Genomic DNA, 27068 nt, shown 5'->3' with positions numbered 1-27068 from the left:
CCCAGGGGTCCTGGGATCAAGCTCTGTATCAGGCTCCCCATAGGGAGCCTGCTTCTCCCTCTGCCTATGTCTCTGCCTCTCTCTCTGTGTGTCTCTCATGAATAAATAAATAAAATCTTTAAAAATAAGTAAAAGAAAATGTTAAGTCATAAGGAAGAGAAAATACACAGTAGTCTATTTACTAAAACTATGAATGAGTGGATGTGTGCAGTTCAAAGCCACGTTCAGGAGTCATCTGTACATAAATCAACATGTGACTAAAATGTAAAAATATTTTTCCCTTTATCCTCCAAAATAAACTTCTGGATGTGCTACAAAATTACCTGTTGGTGTGTGTGGGTGTTAGTGGTTAGCACTAGCTAGATTATTCCTATGTGAACCATGATTTGCATAGGGAATTATGTCAAACCATCTCACTGACTGTCTCGTTAAAATGGTGATTATCAAGTACTTTGTGATCTCAGTTAAGTCGAGAATTTCTCTTCACATCAATGGTATTTTCATGGTGCTGATTATTTTTTCAGATTTTGCTGAACTAACAGCAGTAACATTTTAATTTTTGTCTGAAATGTTTACATGTTTCCTGTATCTTGTCTGTGTCACAGGAAACAGGGTTTTTATCAGACCTAATTTTTCAGGAAGGTGAGAAGCAGCCTGAGCAAAGCAGTTAAGAGTATACTCTGTTGCCATGCTGCCTGGGTTCAAATTTTGACTTTGGCACTTACGTGTTAAATAACTTCTCTGTTCCTTTATAAAATCAGGGTGGTAACAAGTATTCATTTAGGACAATGCCTGACAGAGTAATAAGCACTATACATGTTAGCTCCCATTTTTATTTTCAGAAATAATTGTATTCATCTCATAACAAATAGGTATTCCATGGGTTTAAACTAAGACATACTGGGGATCCCTGGGTGGCGCAGCGGTTTGGCGCCTGCCTTTGGCCCAGGGCGCGATCCTGGAGACCCGGGATCGAGTCCCACATCAGGCTCCCGGTGCATGGAGCCTGCTTCTCCCTCCGCCTGTGTCTCTGCCTCTCTCTCTCTCTCTATGACTATCATAAATAAATAAAAACAACAACAACAACAACAACAAAAAAAACTCTACTTTAAAAAAAAATAAAATAAACTAAGACATACTATTAAATTGGGGGCAAAATTCACCAGGGATGATGAAAAGAAGGGTCTGCCTTCCCATTTCTAGAATGGCTACAGAGCCCCTAGCTCTCTTAGAACCAAAGCCCCTTCGATGCTGTAATTCCACAAGTAGTCTCAAAAGTTGGAGTATTGCTTGGCAGCAGGTGGCCATGACCTTGGTTGTCACTAACCATTGGAGTTAGCCGTGCTCCAGGGATACCATCTCTTTTCTGGAGTCAGGACAGCTTTGGAAAGGGAATACATGAGGAGTGGGTCCTGGTATCCAGAAACCATGATATATGATAGACTGTTGGCTACAAGTACATCCTGCTTTTTTATCTTGGACTCCCCAGGGCAGCTTGAGGCATAGGAATTCCAGATACAAGTTGCAGACTGGCTCTGATGACGACAGTAGAGCTTACTGATGATGGTGTTGGGGCGACAGGACTTTAGGGAGAGTTGAATGAGTAACGACTATTCAGGATAGATATTATATTGCTGGAGGAGTGTCTCTGAGGCTCCTTTAGTTACTGGATTGTGGGTCATGCAGGAGACTGTGGGCAGGAAACCCAAAGCTAAAATTTTAGCCCTTGTTTCCACTGAGCTTTTAAGGTGATGTAATACTCTAAATAAACATGCCCTGTCTTCTGGTGGGAATTATATTTCCAAAAATAATTTTTTAAGTTGAGGGCCTATCTGTAGCAGCTTGGAAAGGACATGTGCTTGGTCAGTACTGCTTCTGCTGTTGGGGAATGGGAAGGACTACCCTTTTCTTCATATTGTTGCTGTGGGAGCCTGTGTTTCCTTGAGCATAACTGATGGGAATTACAAAACACTTTACAACAGATTACTCTAAGGCACTTACAGAAGATTTGAGCTGCATGGTATTTCAGTCCATTTAGCAGAACACCTGTGGTTCATTCTGTCAAGCAATTGAAATGATAAACATTAAGCTAAAAGCTTATAATCAAGCTTCCATTTATAGAAGGCTATTGTTCAACTTGGGTAGAGTAATTGTGAGTATACTTCATAGTCTACCTTAGACTTCTGTTCTTCAAAGACAGTTGTCCTTTCTGTTCCTCATCTTCCCATCTGTACGATGGTAGGGTCATCATTCTGTCACAGTAAGGTGTAGAGGGAACATGTAAATATCATGCAAAGTTGTGTGATACAGTTCAAAAAGGCACTGGAATATTCAACTTCATACTTGGGTGAATTGAACAGGTTAATTCCTCTGGCTGTTAGTGATATCATCTACAGGTGTAGTTGCCCTTTTTTCTATCTACTCACCCTGCCTACCAATCTATTCCCCTTGGTTGGAGGAATTAAGTGAGAAAATATTGGGCATAGAAATCATAGATTTGTTAGGACATTAGAGCTAGAAATAGCAATGGTAATCGTTTTTCTAGTCTATCATCTTCTTTTCCAGAAAAGAGTAATTAAGGAACTTAACCAAGGTCACAAGGCTGGCAAGTATAGAGAATTATAGAAATGCTTAGGTTCTTTTGAAATGGTGTGATGCTTTAGCACATTAATGAAAGAATGTTCTTACATGAGTAAGTAATAAATGATTCTTAAAGGGGTGGAGGTAGAGTATGTATAAGAATCATTAGAAGGGAAGCTTTTCTAAATTACATAGGTTTTCTGCTTCATGGAAGGTGTTGCTGGAATACTGGGGAAGGACCAGCAGTAGGTGGGGAGATTGTAAATTTTTTTCTTTCAAAAACTATTGTAGTCATATGCTTTAAAAAAAGTTCAAACTATACAGAAGACTTTATTGTACATAATGAAAAGTAAATCAGGGCGCCTAGGTGGCTTAGTTGGTTGAGCCTCCAACTCTTGGTTTCAGTTCAGATCATGATCTCAGGGTGTTAAGATTGAGTGTTGAGATTGAACCCTGCATTAGCCTCTGCATGTGGAGTCTGCTTGGATTCTTCTCCCTCCCCCTCTGCTCCCTCCACCTCCTCCCTGGTGCACAAGAGCTCTTTTGCATTCTCTCTCTCCCTCTCTCTCAAATAAATAAAAGCTTTAAAAAGGAAGGTAAATATCCCATATAGATTCCAACTTTAGCTTTATTACAGTTACATTTTTTGTTGTTTCTGTTAAGTTTCTTATGTGTCATTCCAGAAACATACATAAATATATAAGAATAGGTTTGTGTATATTAATGGAAGCATATATGCTGTTCTGTACCCCTTTTTTATTTTTATTTTTTTTTGGCATCTGTACCCCTTTTTTAAATTTAGTATCCACATGTAGAGGTATGTTTTTTTAAAAAGGGTTTCATAGTATTACAAAGATATAATCATACATATTTAACAGTTCCTAGTTGATAGATATGTACTATTTCAAGTTTTCGCTTTTAAAACAATGCAGCAGGGATCCCTGGGTGGTGCAGCGGTTTAGCGCCTGCCTTTGGCCCAGGGCGCCATCCTGGAAACCCGGGATCGAATCCCACATCGGGCTCCCGGTGCATGGAGCTTGCTTCCCCCTCTGCCTGTGTCTCTGCCTCTCTCTCTCTCTCTCTCTCTCTCTGTGTGTGTGTGACTATCATAAATAAATAAAAAAATTAAAATAAAAATAAAACAATGCAGCAGTAAACATTATGGTATGTCTTCGGTATAGCCCAAGTATACCTAGAGGAGATATTCCTAAGCATGCAGTTATTAAAAGGATATATGCATTTTAGATATTGATAGATTGACTTAAGTATGTATGTAGAAAAGCTCCCCTTGTATTTAGGAAATGTATACTCCTTCTAAAGCAGAGTAAATAAGACTTGGTTTGACTCCAGTGAAACTCACATGTTCACTTTCTTGTTTTCACTTAAAGCCTGTGCCTACTGCACTGGCTCAAGTAGATAGAGAAAAAATCTATCAGTGGATCAATGAGCTGTCCAGTCCTGAGACAAGGGAAAATGCTCTGCTGGAGCTGAGTAAGAAGCGAGAATCTGTTCCTGACCTTGCACCCATGCTGTGGCATTCATTTGGTACTATTGCAGCACTTTTACAGGTGGGTATATGTCTGTGAGTTACAGTTCAGTCTTGTTCATCACACTTATGTCTCTGCTTTTGCTGAAATGATTTTAAAGACTTGAGGAGAATGATTCTTTAAATATTAGGATTTGGAAGAATCTGTTTTAGAAAAGTCTGAGGTGCTTGTTAAAATGCAGGTTCATAGATCTTACCCAAAAGATTTATTTAGTCTAAGATTAAAAATCTGTGTTTTTAACAAGCACCTGCCCTATTCTTAGGTCATCCTGATGCAGGTAAGGTAGTCTGAGAACCACATTTTAAGAAACACAGCTTTAGGAATCGTACAAGATATTTCTAGGTGAGAGAAGAAAAAGCAGAAGGTAGAATATAAGAACTGCAGGGTATATTCTGGTGAAAGTAAATGTTAAGATAAAGATATAACAGCTGTAGGATTAGAAGTAGGTAAGCTTGTACATTAAAGAATGAATCACTGAAATTTGGTTTTGACTGTAATGGTCATTGGTGGAGAATAAAGTGATACAATATAATCCTAAGATATCAAGATAATGGGATAATCGTCTTCTAAGTATTGTTTAAAATTCCTAATAATTTTTCAAATCTGTTAAGTAAATTTGCATTCAATTTCTACTTCATGTAGTCAAGAAACTAATCTTTTTTTAAAGTACAATTAACATACGGTGTTCCATTCGTTTCAGGTGTTCAGTATAACAGTTCAACAATTGAACAATTCTATATTCACTGCTTTTTTACAATAAGTGTATTTTTAGTACCCCAAACTAATCTTTTTTATAGAAACATTTTCACTAAAAGGTTTTTTTTTGGTTTTTTTCTAATTTTTATTTTTTTATTTTTATTTTTTTTTTACTAAAAGGTTTTACAGTTAAAAGGAATTTGTATACAGCAGATCATCCCCTTTGGACAGAGAGTACACATATTCGCTGCTGATTATAGGTACCTCCACATGGATACCCCTGTTCTTATCTCTCCCTTTTGGCAGTTGCTACCTGACCAAACTCAGACTTCTTTATGAGTCACTGTGGTTGATTTACTGACACTTGCTATCCGACTAGTTATCACTGTAACTTAAAGCAGGGTGTTGACAGAAAGAAGGATTTCAACTATAATAGCCCCTCAAGTGAAGGCCTCAACAGATGCTAGATATAAGAGGAAGTATAGGTGACTACAGTTGCCTCCAGAGTAATCTTCCTAGAGACCTATGTAGAAATGTCTCATAGTCTCAAGTATATTTCTGAAGAAAAGATAGGAGCATTATTTGTTTATTTTTGCTCATACTTTGATGATTCAATTTTTACAGGATATGTGGAATTAAGGGTTGTGGGAGGTTTGTAGGGCTTTTGCTTTAATACCATGAGAATTACTTTTGAAATAAGTTATTCCTTATTTATCTGGTGCTGGTTTCCATTTCATAGGAAATTGTAAATATTTATCCATCTATCAACCCACCCACCTTGACAGCACACCAATCTAACAGAGTTTGCAATGCTCTGGCATTACTGCAATGTGTGGCATCACACCCAGAAACCAGGTAGGTGTTTTGATGAGTCCGTTGATGGAGGTTTGTATCAAATACGGTCTTTTTCTTTTTGAGGAGAGGAGGGGCATGGAGTAGGATGCATGTGTGTGGATGTGGATCTTTAAGATTCTTGTTTACTTTTTTTTTTCCTAAAGAATTTCTCATCTCTAATTTACCAAGTTTTTTTTTATTATTATTATTCAAGTTTTCATGTGGTAACAGTGTAGTTTTGATTGGCATATTCTTTTATAATTTTTTTTGCCTTTTTTTGTGGTAAAAAAAAAAAAAAAATATATATATATATATATATATATAAAACAAACTGAACATTTCAACTATTTTTAAGCATAGAGTTCAGTAGTATTAAATGTATTTGCAGTGGGCATCCATCCCCACCATGCATCTCCATAACTCTTTTCATCTTATAAACCATAACTCCTCATTCCCATAGCACCTGATAACCATCATTCTACTTTCTGTCTCTTTGATTTTTAACTACTCTTGAGTACTTCATTTAAGTGAAATAATTCAGTATTTGTCTTTTTGTGATTGGTTTATTTCATTTAGTATAACGTCCATATGGTACCATATGTCAGAATTTCTTTCCTTTTTAAGACTAATAATCCATTGTTTTAATTACCTTTTACCTATACATAGTGATGAACTTTAAAAGAATGGTATTCACAGGGCCCCTGGCCAGCTCAGCTAGTAGAGATGCGACTCTTGATCTTGGGGTTATGAATTCAAGCCCCACATTGGGAGTAGAGTTTACTATTTAAAAAAAAAGAGAGAGTGGTGTTCACTTCTCAGGAAAGGTCAGGCATGTAGATATTTCTCCCTCCTGAATATATGGTAGGCATATATTCATTTTGCCATCGGTGAGGCACAGTGCATGGCATTTAGTAGGAGTTCAGTAAATATTTGAACCCAGCATTTTTTCCTACTGAACCAAGATTTGGCTTCAGAATCTTTCTTAACACAGGATCCTAGGCAACCTTGTAATAGATCAAAATTGGCATGCCATTTGGCCTGCTACGTCCGACAAGAGAAATACTCTACAGTAATCTTTGTGACCTTTATGGTTTTTTGTTTTTGTTTTTGTTTTTTTTTTACCTTTATGGTTTTAAGGCATTTAACAGTCATCTTATTAAAGTCTTTCATCTCTTTGTCAGGTATAAAATCTGAGTGCTGGGTTGGCACTGACATTTCAAAACTTTAGAGAAGTTATTATGAAAATTACTCTTAAGCACTTAAGAAAAGTGCAAGAGTACTTTGAGTGTTAAAAATTTAAGAGTGTTGGCTCTTCCACAAGGTGTTAACTATAAATAATATAATAGATTGGTTCTATATTAGTTGCCTGACATATTAGCCTAGGATTACAATGTTTTTAAAGGGGCACCTGGGTGGCTCAGTCGGTTAAGCCTCCAACTCTTGGTTTCAGCTCAGGTCATAATCTCGGTGTCATGAGATCGAGGCACACGTTGGGCTCCACACTCAACATGGAGTCTGCTTTAGATTCTTTCCCCTTCTGCTCTTCCCCTCATGAATGTACTCTCTCTTTCTCTAAAAATAAATAAAATATTTAAAATGTTTTTAGAATAGTGTTTCTGAACTGCTCTAACTAAAAATGAACAGTGTGCATTTAAACATAGCAGATAGGGCAGCCCCTGTGGTGCAGAGGTTTAGCGCTGCCTTCAGCCTGGGGTGTGATCCTGGGGACCCGGAATCGAGTCCACGTCGGGCTTCCTGTATGAAGCCTGCTTCTCCCTCTGCCTGTGTCTCTGCCCCTCTCTCTCTGTCTCTATGAATAAAATCTTTAAAAAAATAAAAATAAAAATAAACATAGCAGATAAATCTGAAAACACCTTATTTTTTCATCTTGGTTTATGAGGTTTTGTCTGACTGTTCCTGAATATTATTATTCAGTCATAAATTAGGTAAGGGAAGGCACCTAGGAAAATCTCTTGGGCACTTAATGGCATTATATGACCTATTTTTTTTAAATACACAATTGGATATTTTATGTTTTTCAGGTACTTGGTACTGATTACAGGGAAAATCGTGTATTCTCTTAACCATAGACCTAGACTAGGTTTTTTTTAACCTTGACATTGCCATTTTGAGCTAGATTTTGTGGTAGGAGGAGGGGAGTGAAAGTGGCCTGTCCTATGCACCATTGAATATTTAGCAGCATCCCTGGCCTCTGTTCACTGGATGCCAATAGCACCCCTTCGGTTGTTTCAACCAAAAATATCTCCAGACATTGTCACATTTTGCCCTGGTGGGCAAAATGACCCCAACTGAGAACTGCTGGTCTAGGCTAATGACCTGTAACTCTTTCCTAGAGATTCCTTGGTTAAACAATGTTTCAGGCCTTATGGAACGGACTGTTTGGAAATGAATATTCGGAATCCTTAGAAATGAACTCTGGGTTCTGATTGGGATTATTTTTTTCTTCCAGGTCAGCATTTCTTGCAGCACACATCCCACTTTTTTTGTACCCCTTTTTGCACACTGTCAGCAAAACACGACCCTTTGAATATCTTCGGCTAACCAGTCTTGGAGTTATTGGTAAGTTATTGGGATGGTTTTGCAAGTCTGAAATCATTCATAATAGTGATCTTAAGTGTTTTGTCTTGTTTTTTACAGCTTTTGTTCACCATTGTTCATTTTTGTTTTTGAGATTGAGTAATTTTCACTAATAAATGAGGACCTAATAATGAATAAATGGTAATAGGTTATAAATATTTCTTAAGTAATAAGTAAATAAATAGGGATGCTTGGGTGACTCAGCAGTTAAGTGCCTGCCTTCAGCTCAGGCCATGATCCTGGAGTCCCAGGATCGAGTCCCACGTCAGGCTCCCTGCATGGAGCCTGCTTCTCCCTCTGCCCCTCACCCCCACTCTGTGTGTGTGTGTGTGTGTGTGTGTGTGTGTGTGTGTGTGTGTGTCTGTCTGTCTCTGTGTCTCTCATGAATAAATAAATAAAATATTTAAAAATATATATATGCATATGAGACCCAACATTTGGAATTATATTCAGCATATATGTAGAAACATTTACTAGAATCGTTGGGAGAATAGAAAACAAGAACTGAAGTCAACAAAGTATTATTGGGGCACCTGAGTGGCTTGGTTGGTTAAGTATCTGCCTTCAGCTCAGGTCATGATCCCAGGGTCTTGGGATTGAGCCCCACATTGGGCTCCCTGCTCAGCAGGGAGTCTTCTCCCTCTCTCTTTTTGCTGCTCCCCCTGCTTGTGCTTGCTCTCTCTCTCCTCCCCATCTCTGCATTTAAAATAAATAAAATCTTTAAAAACAACAACAAAAGTATTATTACAGAGATAAGAATTTGAGTTGGTTTTTTAGGGTGTCTGGGGGCTCAGCCTATTAAGCACCCAACTCTTGATTTCAGCTGAGGTCATCATCTCAGAATTGTGAGATCAACTCTTATTTTATAGATAAAGAAACAGAGACCTATAAAGGGAAGGTAACTCAATCAAACTTAGGTAAACTAGTTGTGGAATTAGGATTAGAGTTGAAGTGTGTGTATGCTTCTTGTTTGGGTAAACCCTACCAGATTTGCACTCTGTAGAGAAAGTGACAATTAAATAACCAAGAAGCGGGATCCCTGGGTGGCGCAGCGGTTTGGCGCCTGCCTTTGGCCCAGGGCGCGATCCTGGAGACCCAGGATCGAATCCCACATCAGGCTCCCGGTGCATGGAGCCTGCTTCTCCCTCTGCCTGTGTCTCTGCCTCTCTCTCTCTCTCTGTGACTATCATAAATAAATAAAAATTAAAAAAAATAAATAAATAAATAAATAAATAAATAACCAAGAAGCAGTGTTTGTTTATGTCCATTGTAAAGTAGGATTCAAACTAGCACCATTTCTTTGCTACATGGGAATATCTTTTTATACTGATACAGAATTCTCTCTCACATAAAATAAATGGAGAATAGATCATGATATTATTGTGTGGCTGTCTACCAAGAGTTATAGAAAAATGATTTAGATGGCTGACCTGCTGCTAACTATGTGATGGACCCGACTTGGTACCTGATCTTTCAAATGCTGACTGATGACAGTCAACCTCTGTTTTCTCTTCCTGTTTTTTTGTTTTGTTTTGTTTTTTAAGATTTTATTTATTCACGAGAGACACAGAGAGAGAGATAGAGGCAGAGACACAGGCAGAGGGAGAAGTAGGCTCCATGCAAGGAGCCCGATGCGGGACTCGATCCTAGGTCTCCAAGATCACACCCTGGGCCGACGGCAGTGCTAAACTGCTGAGCCACCGGGGCTGCCCTCTTCCTATTTTTTTATTTCTTCTTTAACATCATTATGAATCTGATTCTCTGAAATGAACCACAGTTTTTGTTCTCTGTTACTTAAGTTCCACAGCTAGCTGGATGAACACTACAAAGTTAATTTTAAAGTCGTTGGGTTGGGGCAGCCCGGGTGGCTCAGAGGTTTAGCGCTGCCTTCAGCCCAGGGTGTCATCCTGGAGTCCCAGGATCGAGTCCTGCGTCAAGCTCCCTGCATGGAGCCTGCTTTTCCCTCTGCCTGTGTCTCTGCCTCTCTTTCTGTGTCTCTCATGAATAAATAAATAAAATCTTTAAAAAAAAAAAAGTTGTTGGGTTTTTGTTGTTGTTTTGTTTGTTTGTTTTTGACAGAGGACACAGCAGGAGGAGGGGCAGGCAGAGGGAGTGGGAGAATCAAGCTCCCCATTGAGCAAGGAGCCTGACCTGGGGCTCTATCTCAGGACCCTGAGATCATGACCTGAGCCAAAGGCAGACACTTAACCAACTGAGCCACCCAAGCACCCCAAATTTTAATTCAAAACCTGACTGTAAAATAATTTTGTTTGTCCATATTTTCTTTAGGGGCCTTAGTGAAAACAGATGAGCAAGAAGTAATCAACTTTTTATTGACAACAGAAATTATCCCTTTGTGTTTGCGCATTATGGAATCTGGAAGTGAACTTTCTAAAACGGTATGTGCTTTTCAACTTAGATTCTATTTTGTGTTGGCTCTTGGACTACTTTATGCTCCTAGGAGCATTTTCTGCATCCCTTTAGACTTTTTGAAACTTCTATGTATATATTTTCTCTTTTAGATAAAAATTATTAAAAAATGATCTTTTAAAAACCCAGACCCTTAAGAGGAATATAAAATTAAAAACTAAATTTCTCCCTTTTCTCTGAACCTACTTTTCCATGGGTGTATCATTCCAAGCATTTTTTTATGCATATTCAAGTATATGTATACTTGAGCTTCTGCTTACTTTGCTTTCTATGAATGACAACATGACTGGGTAAAAATTCTTACCTCATTTCTCCTTATCAGAACTATGTTGCCATAGCACTGATGTCTTTGATATTGAATACACAGAGAAATCTTGGGCCAGCCCAAGTTTTTCCTTTTGTTGGTGAACTTGAGTTTTCTGTGTGGATGTCTGTAAGCTTTTTTTTTTATTATTTTTAAGTTCATCTAATAATCTTGTATCAAATTTTTTTCTGGAAGAGTATCCTCTTTGTGTCTCATTAATTTTTATAGTTTTTAATTTGTTCTGGCCTCTCAGCAACATCAGTTATGCCACATTGTGTATCTTTCCAATCTATCCTTTTTTCCCTTTAATAGCTTTCTACTTTTTTATTTCATGTCATGTGATTTTTCTCAAGGCTACTTTTCCATGTTGCTATTTTTAGCAACATCAACTTCTACTTCTAAAGTATGCTCAGTCACATTGAATTAATTTTTAATTCAGGGACGCCTGGGTGGCTCAGTGGTTGAGCGTCTGCCTTTGGTGCAGGGTGTGATCCTGGTCCAGAGATCGAGTCCCACATCGGGCTTCTTGCAGGGAGTCTGCTTCTTCCTCTGCCTGTGTCTCTGCCTCTCTCTCTCTTGCTCTGTATCTCTCGTGAGTAAATAAAAATGAAAAATAAAATAAAATAAAAATAATGGAGGAAAGAGTGATGGTGGTAGGAGCTCAGATTGGCAGTTTTTTATTTTTATTTTTTTTTAAGATTTTATTTATTTATTCATGAGAGACACAGAGAGAGAGAGAGGCAGAGAGACACAGGCAGAGGGAGAAGCAGTCTCCATGCAGGAAACCTGACGTGGGACTTGATCCCCGGTCTCTAGGATCGCATCCTGGGCTGAAGGCGACACTAAACTGCTGAGCCCCAATTGGCTGCCCAGATTGGCAATCAAGTATTTTACCTCCGAATATTTTCCACCCAGTCTGGGATGTGTGTATTTGGGGGGTATTAATACCTCTGCATTCATTTTTCTCCTTAAAGATACAAAAGTAAGTGATGTGGGGATCTATGTGTGTGTTTTTTCTTTGGTTTCTTCCCTAATTTTAGGGCGTTTTGTTAATTTCAGTGGCTTTCTGGGATAGGATCAGAATGGTTACAGCTGTACTCTGTCATCTTATATCAGTGGTTGCCTGTGAATAGGTTTTTTAAGTTGGTTTTTTATGGATGGGATAGAAAAAAACCATTTCTTTTGTGACATCTCTCCCTTTTTCAGGAATGCCATCTTAATGATCTCTCCCTTGTTTACATTCCTTACCTATTACTAAAGTTAATGCATTCAGAACACATATAGGTTCCCATTAGCTTGTATGACATATCCTACCTGGTATGGTTAATACCTCGTGACTTGTCTTCATTTACTCCATGCAAGCCGAAACCTTACCACATTCAGTTTTGGGTTTTGGGGGGGTTTTGTTCATTTGGTTTTGGTTTTTTTTAATTTTATTTATTCATGAGAGAGGGAGAGCTGTAGATGGAAGGAGAAGAAGGCTTCCTGTGGGGAGCCTGATGCGGGACTCAATCCCAGGACCCCAGGATCACAACCTGAGCCAAAGGCAGATGCTCAATCACTGAGCCAAGCGTCCCCACATTCAGTTTTTATGTTTAATACTTAGTCTAACACCTTGCTGTAGTAGGTACTCAGTAAAGCAGAGGGTGTCAATCAAGGCTGTGTGGAATGATCACCTGTGAAGTGGTTTTTATTTTTGTTTTTTGAGAAGGGGGAGTGCAGGAGGTGGGAGCAGGGAGGAAGAGAGAATCTTAAGCAGGCTTCACATCCAGCACAGAGCCCAACCCAAGATCATGACCTGAGCTGAAATCAGGAGTTGGATGCTCAACTGACTGAGCCACCCAAGCACCCCAGTGAAGTGTTTTAAAACTAGAGATACCCAGGTCCAATCTCTGACCTACTGAATCATTCTCTAGTGTAGTAAAGTCTAGACATTGGTGTTTCTTTAACAAAAAGTCCCTCTAGTTGAGTGTATAGTATAACTGTTTTGGGAAACTATTTGGCAGTATGCACTATCAACACAAGCCTACTGTTTGACCCAGCAGTCTCACTCTTGGGTATATATCCAAGAGAAATGAGCTCTTGTGTACATCACAGATGTATGTATAAGAATGTTTATAGCAGCAGTATTCATAAAAGATAAATTGTAGTATAGCCACAAATAAATTACACAGTAATTAGGAAGAATACTGGTATGTGCAGCATAGATGATACTCACAGGGATTATATTGAGCAAAAGAAGCCAGCACATTTATGAATTCATATTTAATGATTCCATTTCTGTGAAAGTCAAAAAAGAGGCAAAACCAGTCAGTGGGGATAAGTCTGAATACTGTTTACTTCTCAGGGAAGGGTGGTTTGGTTTTTTGTTAAGATTTTATTTATTTGAGAGGAGAACGCACAGAGCAGGGGGACAGGCACAGGGAGACGGAGAAACCGAGTCCCCGCTCAGCACAGAGCCTGATGTGGAGCCCTGTCACAGGACCCTGAGATGAAACCCAAGCCGAAGTCAGACACTTAGCCAACTGAGCCACCCAGGCTTCCCTCTCAAGGAAGGATATTGACTGAGGAAAGGCACAACAGAATTTCCTGGAGTGTTGGAAAGCTTTCATATTTTAATTTGGCTGTGGTTCATAAATGTGTACATAGGTAAAAATTTATTAAGATACACTGAAGATTAGGGCACTTTGTGCACTATACATATTTTGCTGTGTGTATTTCCTCTTGCTCCCATAACAAATTCCACAAACTTGGTGACTTAAAACAACATAGATTTGTTCTCTTGTAGTTCTGGAACTTAGAAATTGTAAATCAGTTTCACCAAGCTAAAGTCAGGGTATTAGTAGGGCAACATTCCTTTTGGAGCCTTCTAAGGAAGCATCTCTTTCCTTGTTTTTTCCGTCTTTGAGAATTACATTCCTGGCTCGTGCTCCCCTCCTCCATCTTCAAAGCCAGTGGTGTCGCGTGTTCAAATCTCTTCGTGCTCTGTCACGTTCCTTTCCTTTTTTTTTTTTATTTTTTTAAATTTTTTTTAAATTTTTTATTTATTTATGATAGTCACGGAGAGAGAGAGAGAGAGAGAGGCAGAGACATAGGCAGAGGGAGAAGCAGGCTCCATGCACCGGGAGCCCGACGTGGGACTTGATCCCGGGTCTCCAGGATCGCGCCCTGGGCCAAAGGCAGGCGCTAAACCACTGCGCCACCCAGGGATCCCCTGTCACGTTCTTTTCCTATGTGGTCAAATCACCCTCCACCTCCCTCTTAAAATTACATTTACAGCCCTCCTAGATAATCCAGAATGATTCATCTCCCCACGATTTTTTTTTAAGTTTGAAGTAATCTCTATACCCACATGGGACTCGAACTCAAAACCCTGAGATCAAGAGTCACATGCTCTTCCAACTGAGCCAGCCAATCACCCCCATCCCCAAAGTCCTTAATCACATATGCAGAGTGCCTTTTACCATTTAAGGTAGGAATCACAGAGTTTGGTGATTGGTCCTGGATATCTTTGGGGGCCATTATTTAGTCCAACCACAATTTTATACCCGAGTAAAATGAAATAAATAATTCCCACAGTTGGTTCTGATGAGCAGCCAAGAAAGGAAATGATTAAAATAATTGTCTGACCTGAATTAACTAGTATTTTTTAGTCCCTTCTGTATAAGAGTTAATGAGTTCAAATTGAGGATATTCTTTACTATTGTTGGAACAGTTTTAGAAGGAAGACTTTAAAATCTTAATTCTTGGGGCACTTGGGTGGCTCAGTGGTTCAGCATCTGCCTTTGGCTCAGGTCATGATCCTGGGGTCCTGGTATCGAGTGCCACATCAGGCTCCCCTCAGGGAGCCTGCTTCTCCCTCTCTCTGTGTCTCTCAAAATAAACAAAATCTTCAAAAAAATGATAATAAAATAAAATCTTAATTCTTTTTTTTTTTTAAGATTTTATTTATTTATTCATGAGAGACAGAGAGAGAGAGAAAGGCAGAGACACCGGCAGAGGGCGAAGCAGGCTCCATGCAGGGAGCCTGATGTGGGACTCTATCCCAGGTCTCCAGGATCACGCCCTGGGCTGAAGGCGGCGCTAAACCACTGAGCCACCCGGGCTGCCCTAAAATCTTAATTCTTAAAGATCTTTTAAGAGTAGGAAAAGCTTGGAGCACCTGGGTGGTTTAGTCAGTTAAGTGTCCAACTCTGAATCTTGGCTCAGGTCTTGATCTCAGGGTCATGAGTTTGACTGACACTGGGCTCCATACTGGGCTGACACTGGACTCCATACTGGGCATGAAGCCACTTTATTTATTTATTAAGATTTTATGTATTCATTCATGAGTGACACAGAGAGGCAGAGACATAGAGGGATAAGCAAACTCCCTATGGGGAGCCTGATGCAGGACTCCATCCCAAGACTCCAGGATCACACCCTGAGCCAAAGGCAGACGCTCAACCACTGAGCCACCCAGGTGCCCCATGAAGCCTACTTAAAAAAAAAAAAAAAAAGAGAGAGAGAGAGAGAGGAGGAGAAGCTTTACATACCTCATTTAGAAGAGATGAGGCACAGATCTGAGATCTAAACTCATCTTTGTCCATGGAAAAGAGAAAAGCCTCTGTATTTAAAGTAGATTTGGATCTCAACTCTGCAACTTAGTGGCTTTGTTAATTGGTGCCCTAACCTGAGAAGTTACTGATTAGCAGTTAGGCTTGGCACATAGTTGGTATCAGTAACTGAAAAAGTACCTACATTTTTAAGAATCTGATAATTACCCAGAACCTACCCCTTTAATGTAAAAAGAATAACAGTGGGTACTTACCTCATAGGTTTATTGCGAAAATAAGATCTGTTATGTTGTGCTATAATTTTGGCTCATAGTAGGTATTCAATATAGTGATGTTTATTATTAATTTTGTTTAAATTATGCATGTCTTGGGATGCCTGGGTGGCTCACTGGTTGAGCATCTGCCTTTGGCTCAGGGTGTGATCCCGGGTCTGGGGATCGAGTCCTGCATCAGGCTTCCTGTGAGGAGCCTGCTTCTCCCTCTCCCTATGTTTCTGCCTCTGTGTCTTATGAATAAATAAATAAAATCTTACAAAAAATAAATAAAATAAATAAGTTATGCATGTCCTTGTTGACTAACTTGTACATATTGTCAAGGTCTCTGCTTAATTTTTTTTAAATTTTTTTTAAAGATTTTTTTTATTTATTCATGAGAGACACAGAGACAGAGAGGCAGAAACACAGGCAGAGGGAGAAACAGGCTCCATGCAGGGAGCCCCATGTGGGATTCAGTCCCGGGTCTCCAGGATCACACCCTGGGCTGAAGGCAGCACTAAACCGCTGAGCCATTGGGGCTGCCCTCTGTTTAATTTTCTGATTCACAATTATTGGAAGGTGAATCGACCCATTAGAAGGCAAGTCTGAGCAATGTTTTGGACTCCATTTTTTTTTTTCTCCAGGTTGCCACATTCATCCTCCAGAAGATCCTCTTAGATGACACAGGTTTGGCATATATATGTCAGACATACGAGCGTTTCTCCCATGTTGCCATGATTTTGGTGAGTTCTTCTATCTATCCTCCTTACAATTACTTTTAATAACACAGTTTAGTCCCTTTGTCATTGACACTGAACAGCTTCTTCCTGGAACCTGTATAATGATTCTTGAAATATCTGATTTCTGATGTCAACTAGGATTATTTTATGTTTGTGTGTTTTTTCCTACCCCAACCCATTTTGGGGGAAAACAGGGTAAGATGGTCCTGCAGCTATCCAAAGAGCCTTCTGCCCGTCTGTTGAAGCATGTAGTGAGGTGTTACCTTCGACTCTCAGATAATCCCAGGTAAACATTTACAGGATTTATAGGATGTTAAGGAAACACTCTGGTGAATAGTTGCCCCATCTCATGGCATAGCTCCTATATCTTTAGAGTAGGGAAGGGATATAACAATAATTAGTTTGGTAGAACTTAGTTAATTCCTTTTAGATCTGAAGTGCTAAATTTAAAAGCCCATCAGAGTATTGGGTACACCTGACTGGCTTAGTCAGTAGAGCATGCAGCTCTTGATCTCAGAGTCATGAGTTCAAGCCCCACACTGAGGCATAGAGCTTACTTTAAAAAATCCATCAGAGTTTTATCTCTGTCTCTCTGTAACTCTTTAGCTTCTTCTAGAATTCCAGAGAGTCCAGGCAGTTCCCAGGGAACCGTATGATACATTACTCCTATGGTTTAAGCTTTCTTTTTTTTTTTTTTTTTTACTTCTTTTTTTTATTTTTAAAGATTTTATTTTTATGTATTCATTTGAGAGAGAAAGAGAGCACAAGCAGGGGGACGGCAGAGGGAGAGGGAGAAGCAAGCTTCCTGCTGAGCAGGGAGTCCTATGTAGAGCTCCATCCCAGGACCCTTGGGATCATGATCTGAGCCAAAGGCAGATGCTTAACCGACTGAGCCAACCAGGTGCCCCTAGTTTGAGCTTTCTATTATATCTAGTTATTGCTACCCCAGCTGGTCAGAAAGAGAAGGTCTATTTTCAAAGATCTCTTAAGAATGGAATAGAGCCCCAGAGGGCTCTTAAATTATATTTTCATTTCTTCTCTTTGATTCCTGTAAAGTCCTTGAGCTAATTATTTTATCTCCCTATCTTCATAATCTTTCTGTCAGAAATCATACATTGTAGATATAATGCATTTTAGATACATTTGACCTTTTGCTTTATAAATCCATAATTCATGCTGAAAGCCACTTGCTCAGGTTCTGCTAAACCACATAATGGGGCAATTTCTATGTTCCTAGGAATGAGGATAACTCAATTTAATGTGAATGCATCCTTCTGCCTCTGAGGTTATTCAAGCCCTAACTACTACTTCAACCATTTTGTCTCGTTCTTCAGTGGTTCCTGTTTTTATCAGTTTGAAAATATATTTACTTAAACTAGTCTGAGTACAAAAGCCATAACTTTATTTAAAACAGCTTTATAAACCATTAACACTTACCTTATTGAGGTTCTGGATTTGATTTGTCACTGATTATCTTTTAAAGAAAATGAAACATTTGAAATTTCATCTGATAATATTGCTACTATAATTTTGTTTTTACTTCTCATCTCAATTTATTAAGTGTTTTAACTATAAAACTAAAACGGGCACCTGAAGGGTACAGTTGGTAGCACATGCCACTCTGGATCTCGAAGTTGTGCGTTTGAGCCCCATGTTGGGCATAGAGCTTACTTTAAGAAAAAAAAAACTGAGGCAGTTTTTGGAAAGACACAAATTTATATTAATTTAGAATTCAAGTTCATTAATTTATCATACGGTGAGTCAGGTCATCTTCCCTATTCATGTACTGATTTTGGAAGTGTTTCATTTACTATAACCCATCTGTTTCTACCATGAGCATATTGACAGTATTTACTGTAATAAATCAGAAAGCAGTTTGAATTGAACTATTGTACCATTCCATTTTGCTTTATCCTGAAATTCCACATTGAGACATCATTCTGAAAATGTTCACAAGATGACACATCCTGGAGATCTCTGAGCCCACTCCTAATACAAGTTTTAAGGAATTTTAATGGATTCTTAAGATAATTTGACTGAACCACATATTCCCAGGATTCTGTATATTTATGTCTAAGAAAGAGCCTCTTCCCCGTTCTCCAAATGTGGGTTTATTTGCTGGTCTCCCTGGTTGGCTTGTTTGTCTCTGATGTAGGGCACGTGAAGCGCTCAGGCAGTGCCTCCCTGATCAGCTGAAGGACACCACCTTCGCCCAGGTGCTAAAAGATGACACCACCACGAAACGCTGGCTGGCACAACTGGTGAAGAACCTGCAAGAGGGCCAGGTCACCGATCCCCGGGGGATCCCCCTGCCCCCTCAGTGATCCTTCCCCACCCCCTTCTCCTGCTCCCCTGAGTTGGGGAAGGGAGGGGGAACCTGGAGGAAAACAGCTCAGGTTTTACCGCCGACCGGGAATAGACAACCTCAATGCTGAACTGCACTGGAGAAGAGAGGGGCAAGCTCACCCCGCTGAGGTGTACGGGCTACCGTCTCAGGCCGCCTCTGGGACCTGGGCTCCCTCCACCACTCCCAGGAGGGAGATGGGCTCCTGACACCGCAGTCTGCCACCGCAGCTCCAGGAGGCTGTCAACACCAGCAAATGCTGTGTCCGCAGCATGCCCAAGATGGCCCCTCTCCCCCACCCGTACCAGCCGCTGGCGGGGAGGGAGACGTGCTGGTGGCAGCACTCTAGGCATGCTGAACACCTGGGACCAAGCCGTGTGGCGGTCTTTTCTTTTGCCTTCCTGGAAGACTCAAGATGTGTCTCTTCATCCTCTCTCTCAGTATTTGTTTACTTCGATCTTTTGTTTTTAATGTCAGAGAGAGGCGTGTTTAGTGGACACAAGCTGTAATACTCAGCAAAACTTTGTCAATTGGCACTGTTTACAAGTCTGTTAGCTGCATAAGCTTAATAAAAAGTTGGTCTGGGCATTACATCCCCTCTAGCAAGCCAATAGCTGCATGAACTGTGGGGAGGAATGGGAGGCAGGGGAAGGATAAAGCCAAAGGACGACAGGACCCTACCACCTCTTTTTCCCTTCCCTTTCTGTCCTTCTGCCCCCAGTTCTGGATGCCGCAAGGACCCTAACCTTGTTTCTGTCTCTAGCTGCTAGCTTTTCCAAATCTCAGTGCTTTCCCCTTTTTCATGTCCCTCCTATTCAACTTCAGCAGACGTCTTAATTCATCAGGCTGTCCTGGAAGGGTGCTGTACTGGGGGAGGAGAGGTGGCAGCGAGCCTCTCTTTCAATTCCAGTCCTCAGAAAGATGGTCTCGGATGACTGTTAAAGGGGAAGGCGCCGGGATCAAGATGACAAGCTACTTGATCTCATTCTTTAGTATGAATTTCTGCAGTTCCATCTGGGTTCATGATTATACTTGAAGTGGTATTAATTGAATTAGTTTATTTTATTCAGATTTAAGACAGGGGGTTGGACTCTGCTTCTTCACGTAGTCTTTTTTTTGGCGGGGGGCGGGGGGGGACACATTCTCTATTGGTCTTTGGGAATTACAGGGTTGCCACTGAGATATTTCCACTTGTTCATATTGAGTCAGCAAATCCCCAATCCCCCTTCATTTGGAGCCCTAGATGACTTCACAATCCAGAGACTTGAATCTGTAATGCAGTATACACTGCCTTGCTTTCCCCCAGTCCTTCCCCCTGCCAACACCTTCTTTCTCTCTCTCTCTCTCTCTCATAATCCCACCTCCAGTCAAAGATGGGATTTTTAATCCAGCTCTAGAGAGAGACAAAGTGTTTTCTGTCCACATCTCCCGAACAAGTTTAGGGAGGGTCTGTCTATAAGGAGCAAACTGAGAGAAACCTTTGCAGAGGCAGTTTTGCCAGCTCAAGGGCTCTTTCAAGCCGACTTTCACAAAGGGAGCCGGACTTGTTAGTTGGCTTCTGTCTCTAGAGCCAAGAAACTAGTACTCGAGTAGCCTAGAGGTAAGAAGGGTAGAATAAGCACTTACTCCCCTGTCTTCCAAAATGAAGAGGAGAACCAGGTCAGCTCTCAGTCTCAAGCCTGAAGAGAAGAGGTCTTGGAGAAAGCAGAGAACAGCATGGACTGGATAGACGTCTGGATTTCCCTCAGCCCATAGTTCTGTGATCTGGAGCGTCCAGCTAAGGGTCTCTGATTTTTGCCAACTGCCTTCCTGCTGAGCCAAAGTTTTCTCATTCCCCCTCCACTGGGGAAGCAGCTGAGGCGCAAGGCCTTGCTCCCTGAGGAATTCTCTTCTCTCTCCCATCTTCTGGTGCATTGGCCATGTTGCTGTGCCAATATTGTCTTAATTCCTGTTCCATCTATTCTCAGCTGGCCTTGGACCCCATGTAGGAGTTGGGGGAGGGATGAAAATGGGTATTATTCCTTGTAGTTGATCCTGATGTCATGTGTGTATAAAGAGACCCCTCCCTTCATTTTTTGTTTTCCATCCCTCTCACTCCCTAACAGGATTGAAATAAAACCTGTTTCTGTTTTTATAAAAATAGTTTTTCCTTTCAACTCGAGATTTGATTTTGTCAATATAGACATCTCTAGGCACTCTGGTCACATGATCCATGTCACCCTTACCTCTACCATCTGTTTGATACAAACATGCTGTTCTGCCAAGAGGGCAATGATGGTTCCCTCTTGGCTAGGTCCTTTGGGAAAAAGAGTCTTGCCGATGTATAAAAGCTGTTTGAGAGGCTGGGATGGTACCCTTTATCTGATAAAACATCTTTTGCCTAAACAGAACCTCACTCCTGATTATGGTGGCCAGAATGTAGTTCTGGAGAGTCTTGAAGTGAAGAGGTAGTGCTGGAAACATTTTATCACAGACTTAAATATTCATTTCCTTCCGAGGTTCAAGGCTTAGCACAGCCTCCAGAGTTTCCATGCCTGTTTCTGGCGCTCAGTGAGACAGAGCCAACCTCTGCTTCCAGCTCTTTTCCAAGGCATCAGAGGGCCTATGACTGAGTAGTGGAACTGGGCAAGGCAAGGCACTGGTAGCCTTCAGAGCATGCCTTCCTTACTTATTTATAGCATTCCTCTGCTCACTACTCCTGCTGCTCAAAGGCTGAGAAGGGGGGAGATACACAAAGATATTGCTGTCAAAAGCCCAAGGGAAATATTTGGAATAGGGAAGCAGAGAATGAAATGAAATTCCTGAATGCCATGGAATTTAATATTTTAAAAATATTTTAATACATTTATTTCAAAAGCCGATATAACAGATAAGTTGAACAACACAATGAACAAACCTAACTTAATTGACAAATAGAACACTGTGTTCTAAACCAACAGTGTGCACATTCTCTTGATGCCAGAAGCATTTACTGAAATTGGTCATAGACCATCAAGCCTCAGAAAATTTTTAAGAATTAAAATAATGTTCAGTGAACACAGTTTTAAAAAGAAAACTGGACAGTCAGTAATTTTAAAAAACAGGCAGTACAGTTCTAAATAACCTATGAATCACAGAAGAAATAGCGAAGTTAGAAAAAAATTGAATAATGAAGATGAGCACCATATCAAAACATGTGGTATACAGGTAAAGTGATACTTAATACGACTTTAAATTTACATGTTACAAAAGAAAGGCTGACATAATGATCTAAGTTTTTATGTCAAACTGAAAGGATAGCAAATTCAAGAAGCAGAAAAGTACCAAAAAAGCAAGTATCCATGAACTAGAAAACAAATGTCCAAGAAAGAAAATCAATGAAGTGGGAAGTCATTCCCTTGAAAGCATCAATAAACTTGATAAACCCTTAGCAGACCTTAGAAAAAGAGCAAAAGGACATCACTCCTATCTTACACTTGCTAATCTTTCATGAAGTTCCAGAGACTATAGAATAAGGGAACAGGTCCACCAAAACCCATCAAGGATATCATGGGAAAACCAGGGGCCCGAACTCCTGTGAATGTAGATGTAAAATTCCTGGAAAAAACAGGCAAATCACATCTAGTAATACATAAACATGATAATGCGCCATACTTCATCTAGGTTTACTGTAAAAAAAAAAAAAAAAAGATTGATTCAATACTTGAAAAGTAACCAAGGCAATTAACAAATGTATAAAGGAGAAAAATCATAATTGTCCAGATAGATGCACGAAAGAATACTATAAAATACAATACCTATTCATGATTAAAAGAAAAAACTTTGAAAATCAGAAATAGGGCACATCCTAAATCTAATGAAAGGTATCAACAAAAACCCTGTGGTAAACCTCTCAATAAAATAATACTGAAATCCTCTTTCATGAAATGAGGATTGAGCCAAAGATGTCCACTGTCACACCACTATCACAGTCAACATGCAAACCACATATACTGGTCGAAGCTTGTGTGAAACCAAGAAAATAGGATTATAAAGGAAAATTTTGCTGACAACATGACTGTACATTGATAATCCAAAAGAATCTACAAACTCAAAAAAAAATCTACAAACTCTTAGAATGAAATGGACTTAGCAAAGTCCTAGAATACAAAGTCAATGTGGAAGAAAATCAATTACATGTTTCTAGATACAACAAAAAATGGAATTTCAAAAATATTCATAACGGAGTGCCTTGCTGTTCAGTAGGAAGAGTGTGTGACTCTTGATCTCTGAGCTGTTGAGTTTGAGCCCCATGTTGGGTGTAGAGATTACTTAAAACTTATAAAAATGTAATAGCATAAGAAATCAAATAGATCTATTGAAATGCAGAACCTTTATACTGAAAACAAAATATTCTTGAAATAAACACCTCCATAAATGAATGAAAAGATATCATCTCTGTGGATTAGAAAACAATATTGTAAGGATGCCAGTTCTCTCAAATTGATCTGGTTAAACTCCATTCTAAATCTCAGCAGGTTTATTTCTATGAAATTGACAAGCAGATTCCAAAATCTGTAAATGCAAAATGCCAAAACATCCAAAGCCGTCTTGAATAAGGACAAAACTGGAGTCTCCCTTCCAAATGTGTTCCTTTAACTTTCAACCTTGTATTTATTTTTTTTAAGATTTTATTTATTTATTCACAAGAGACACAGAGAAAGAGGCAGAGACAGGCAGAGAGAGAAGCAGGCTCCATGCAGGGAGCCCGACGCGGGACTCAATCCCGGGTCTCCAGGATCACACCCTGGGCTGAAGGCAGGTGCTCAACCACTGAGCCACCCCGGCGTCCCTAACTTTCAACCTTTTAATAACACTTTTTTGTAGACATGCCCCTTACAAATAGCACATACTTGTAGTTTGTTTTATGATTTTTTTCTGAAAGTTTTTCCCTCATCTTGTTCTCAAATTTTATACCTCCTTTTTCTCATTCCCCTTGGTTTTCTGTTTGTAATGTGAGAACAGAGGAATGGCTCTATATTTTGTCTTTTGAAATTATGTATCCTGGCTTTTAATTCCACAGGTGGTCTTATATTGATGATTTTTTAAATGGAATTTAATATTTTGAGCTGCGTTTTTCGACCACAAAGAAGATGGGCTTCATTTCAGAAGTTCAAGTAGTTTGCTGGATGGTTTGGGGAACTGGTCTCTGACTCTCTAGTCCCAAGAAGCAAGATGTGTAGGGCATCTCCCCTGTGTATCAGGAGGAGAATCTGGGTATGTCCGGGTGGCAGCGGGAGAGGACAGTATTTAGGACTCTATCTTTGCCAGCTGCCCCTTCATTTCAATTTAGGGCTTCTGGGCCTTTCCTGGGCATGGTTCCCAGAAAATCCCTCTGCTGCTACTGCCCTGATCAAGTTTCTGGATCTGTTAATAATAGACAACAGCGGGGGAAGGGCCACGATCATTATGGAAATAGGAACAACCAAACCACATGGACAGTTTTTGTGCCAGGGGCCCCTGTCTGCTCCCTCCCTGGATCTAAAGATCGTTCTGCAGTAGGTAGGTCTTCGAAACCACTCTTTGGAGCCATTCTAACCATGAAAAGGTCTCCCAGATGTCTGCCCCTAAAAATCAATGCATGATCTGGGGAGCATTGGTATGTATATGAGAACACTGAAAAAGAATATTTGAGATCTGAACTCTCCCAGAAAATCCAGGAGGAATGGTAGTGCTCCTCACTGAGCCCCCAAAAAGGAAAGAAGTTTGGCAGCAATTAAGTGAGGCAAATAGAAAGAGGCAAAGCATATGTAATCCTGGAGTATAGAAGGAGTATGGAATGTGAAGGGGAAACATGGAAAACAAAGGATGGGATGGTGTTAGGTGAGTAGAAATAGGAGAGGAAGACAAGTGTGTGAGGCAGGGGCTCTATTAAATAAAACCTGAAACCAGCACTGTTAAACTTCGATGCCCCCTTAATCAATCTATCTATGTATCTATCTATCTATCTGTCTATCTATCTATCTATCTTTCTCTTTTTCTTTCTCTTTCTTTCTTTTCTTTCTTTCTCTTTCTTTTTTTTTTTTTTAAGATTTTATTTTTTTATTTATGATAGAGAGAGAGAGGCAGAAACACAGGCAGAGGGAAAAGCAGGCTCCATGCCGGGAGCCCAACGTGGGACTTGATCCCAGGACTCAATCCCAGGACTCCAGGATCGTGCCCTGGGCCAAAGGCAGGCGCCAAACTGCTGAGCAACCCAGGGATCCCCCCTTAATCTTTCTATTCCCTGTGAATGGCCTCCCTCTTCATTCTCCCCTTCCTGCATACTCCTCTTTATCAAAACCTACTCTCAGGGGCGCCTGGCTGGCTCAGTTAGAAGATCATGCAACTCTTGATCTCAGGGTTGCAAGTTCAAGCCCCACATGGGGTGTAGAGATTACTTAAATAAGTAGATAAACTTTAGAAAACAAAAAACCCTGCTCTCAGGAGAAGATGGAAACAACCTATAAATTGTGGAAAACCAATAAAACTTCAGAAATTACCAGTTGCAAAAACCAGAAGCCCTCGTTTTGTAAAATATAACACAGATATTAGAAAAACATGTAAAGAAAATGTATAGTTAGGGGCACCTGGCTGGCTCAGTGGAGCATGGGACTCTTGATCTCAGGGCTGCAAGTTCAAGCCCCACGTTGATAGAGTGTAGAGATTACTTTAAAAAACATTACTGAAAAAAAAAATTAAAAAATTAAAAAAATAAAAATAAATAAATTAGTTAATTAAAAAAAAAATAAAAAACATTACTGGAGCACCTAAGTGGCTCAGTCGGTTGGACCAGTGCCTCTTCATTTTCAGCTGGGGGCATGATCTCAGGGTCCTGGGATCCATCTGCACATTGGGCTCTGCACTCAGCAGAGTCATCCTGGGATTTTCTCTCTCCATCTCCCTTTACCCCTCCCCCTGCTCATGCACTCTCTCTAAATAAATGAATAAAATCTTTTTAAAAATTACTTTAAAAATTTTTTAAAAATTACTTTTAAAAAATTACTTTGAGGAGTGCCTGCATGGCTCAGTCGGTTGAGCATCTGCCTTCGGCTCAGGTCATGATCCCGGGTCCTGGTATTGAGCCCCACATTGGGCTCCTTGCTCGGCGGGGAGTCTGCTTCTCCCTCTCCGTCTGCCTGCTGTTCCCCCTGCTTGTGCTCTCTCTCTCTGTCAAATAAATATTTTTTAAAAATAAAATAAAATTAAAAAAATTACCTTGAGTAAGTTATAAAGGGGAAACCCTTGTTAGCACCCAGGTCTAGAAATACAACTTGGTCAACTATTTCAGAAGCCAGCTATGTGCCCAATCCTTTTTTTATTTCCTAAGATTTTATTTATTCATGAGAGAGAAAGAGAGACAAGCAGAGGGAGAAGCAGGCTCCCTGCGGGGAGTCGGTTGCAGGACTCAATCCCTGGACCCCAGGATCACACCCTGAGCTGAAGGCAGATACTCAACCACTGAGCCACCCAGGCGTCCCCTATGTGCCCGATCCTATCGCAACTCTCCCTCCTCCCAGAAGTCACCACAATCCTGACATTTATGGTAATCACTTAGGAAGATTTTATTTTAATGGGACTAAAGGTTTAGCTATAAATAATCACCGATGGTAGACTATTAGGCACTCAAGGGGTGTTCGGGGGAGCCATGAGAGGTAGTTAGATCTCAGCACACTTAAAATCACATCATTTCATACAGTTAGTTCCTTCTATGCTTATGATCAAAACACATCTCAGTGGAAAGGATCCACAGAAGTCCAAGTCCAGGGCTGTGCCCGGTGCCCTCAACGGCCTGACTCCCGTCCACTGGTCCAGAAAGCTCCGTACCCCACAGTCTTTCCAAAGCAGAGCAAAAGTAGGTCTCAGCTCACAATGTTTGGGGGAGTGCCAGGGACTGTTTGTCTCTGCTGCTGACATGTGAGCCCAGGACGTTGCCTAGACTTCCCTGGGTCTCAGTCTCAGTGTGATGTATGGGACCATCATGAAGCCTCTTACGATGCCCTATATTCCTCTCCTTGACTTGGTCTCCTTGCCTCAGTCTCGCTATTTCAGCTGCCTGTTCATTGACCTTGCAAGAACCGCTTCACCTTTCTTTCCCCCTGGGTGTCTTTCTGATCCTCTGTTCCACTTTTTGCGGTTGATTCTTACAGTACCACGAGTCCACGTCATCTCTGCACGCATCTTGATA

The 27068-nt window shown here is 40.4% G+C and overlaps 1 protein-coding gene across 1 annotated transcript in view; it reads left to right on the top strand.

Moving 5' to 3' along the window:
* CNOT9 (CCR4-NOT transcription complex subunit 9) overlaps positions 1-21023 on the top strand; it is a 28995-nt gene extending 7972 nt beyond the window's left edge. The window contains exons 2-8 of the mRNA XM_026002162.2: positions 3969-4148; positions 5563-5678; positions 8128-8237; positions 10545-10654; positions 16444-16542; positions 16734-16825; positions 18695-21023. Coding sequence (XP_025857947.1) covers positions 3969-4148; positions 5563-5678; positions 8128-8237; positions 10545-10654; positions 16444-16542; positions 16734-16825; positions 18695-18863 — 876 coding nt within the window. The 3' untranslated portion in view covers positions 18864-21023. The remainder of the gene's footprint in view (positions 1-3968; positions 4149-5562; positions 5679-8127; positions 8238-10544; positions 10655-16443; positions 16543-16733; positions 16826-18694) is intronic.
* The last annotated feature ends 6045 nt before the right edge of the window (positions 21024-27068 follow it).

This window comes from Vulpes vulpes, chromosome 16 (assembly GCF_048418805.1).
Source record: "Vulpes vulpes isolate BD-2025 chromosome 16, VulVul3, whole genome shotgun sequence".
NCBI classification, from domain to species: Eukaryota; Metazoa; Chordata; class Mammalia; order Carnivora; family Canidae; genus Vulpes; species Vulpes vulpes.
The sequence above is the reverse complement of the archived record's forward strand: the minus strand, read 5'-3'. Positions and strand labels throughout refer to the sequence as shown.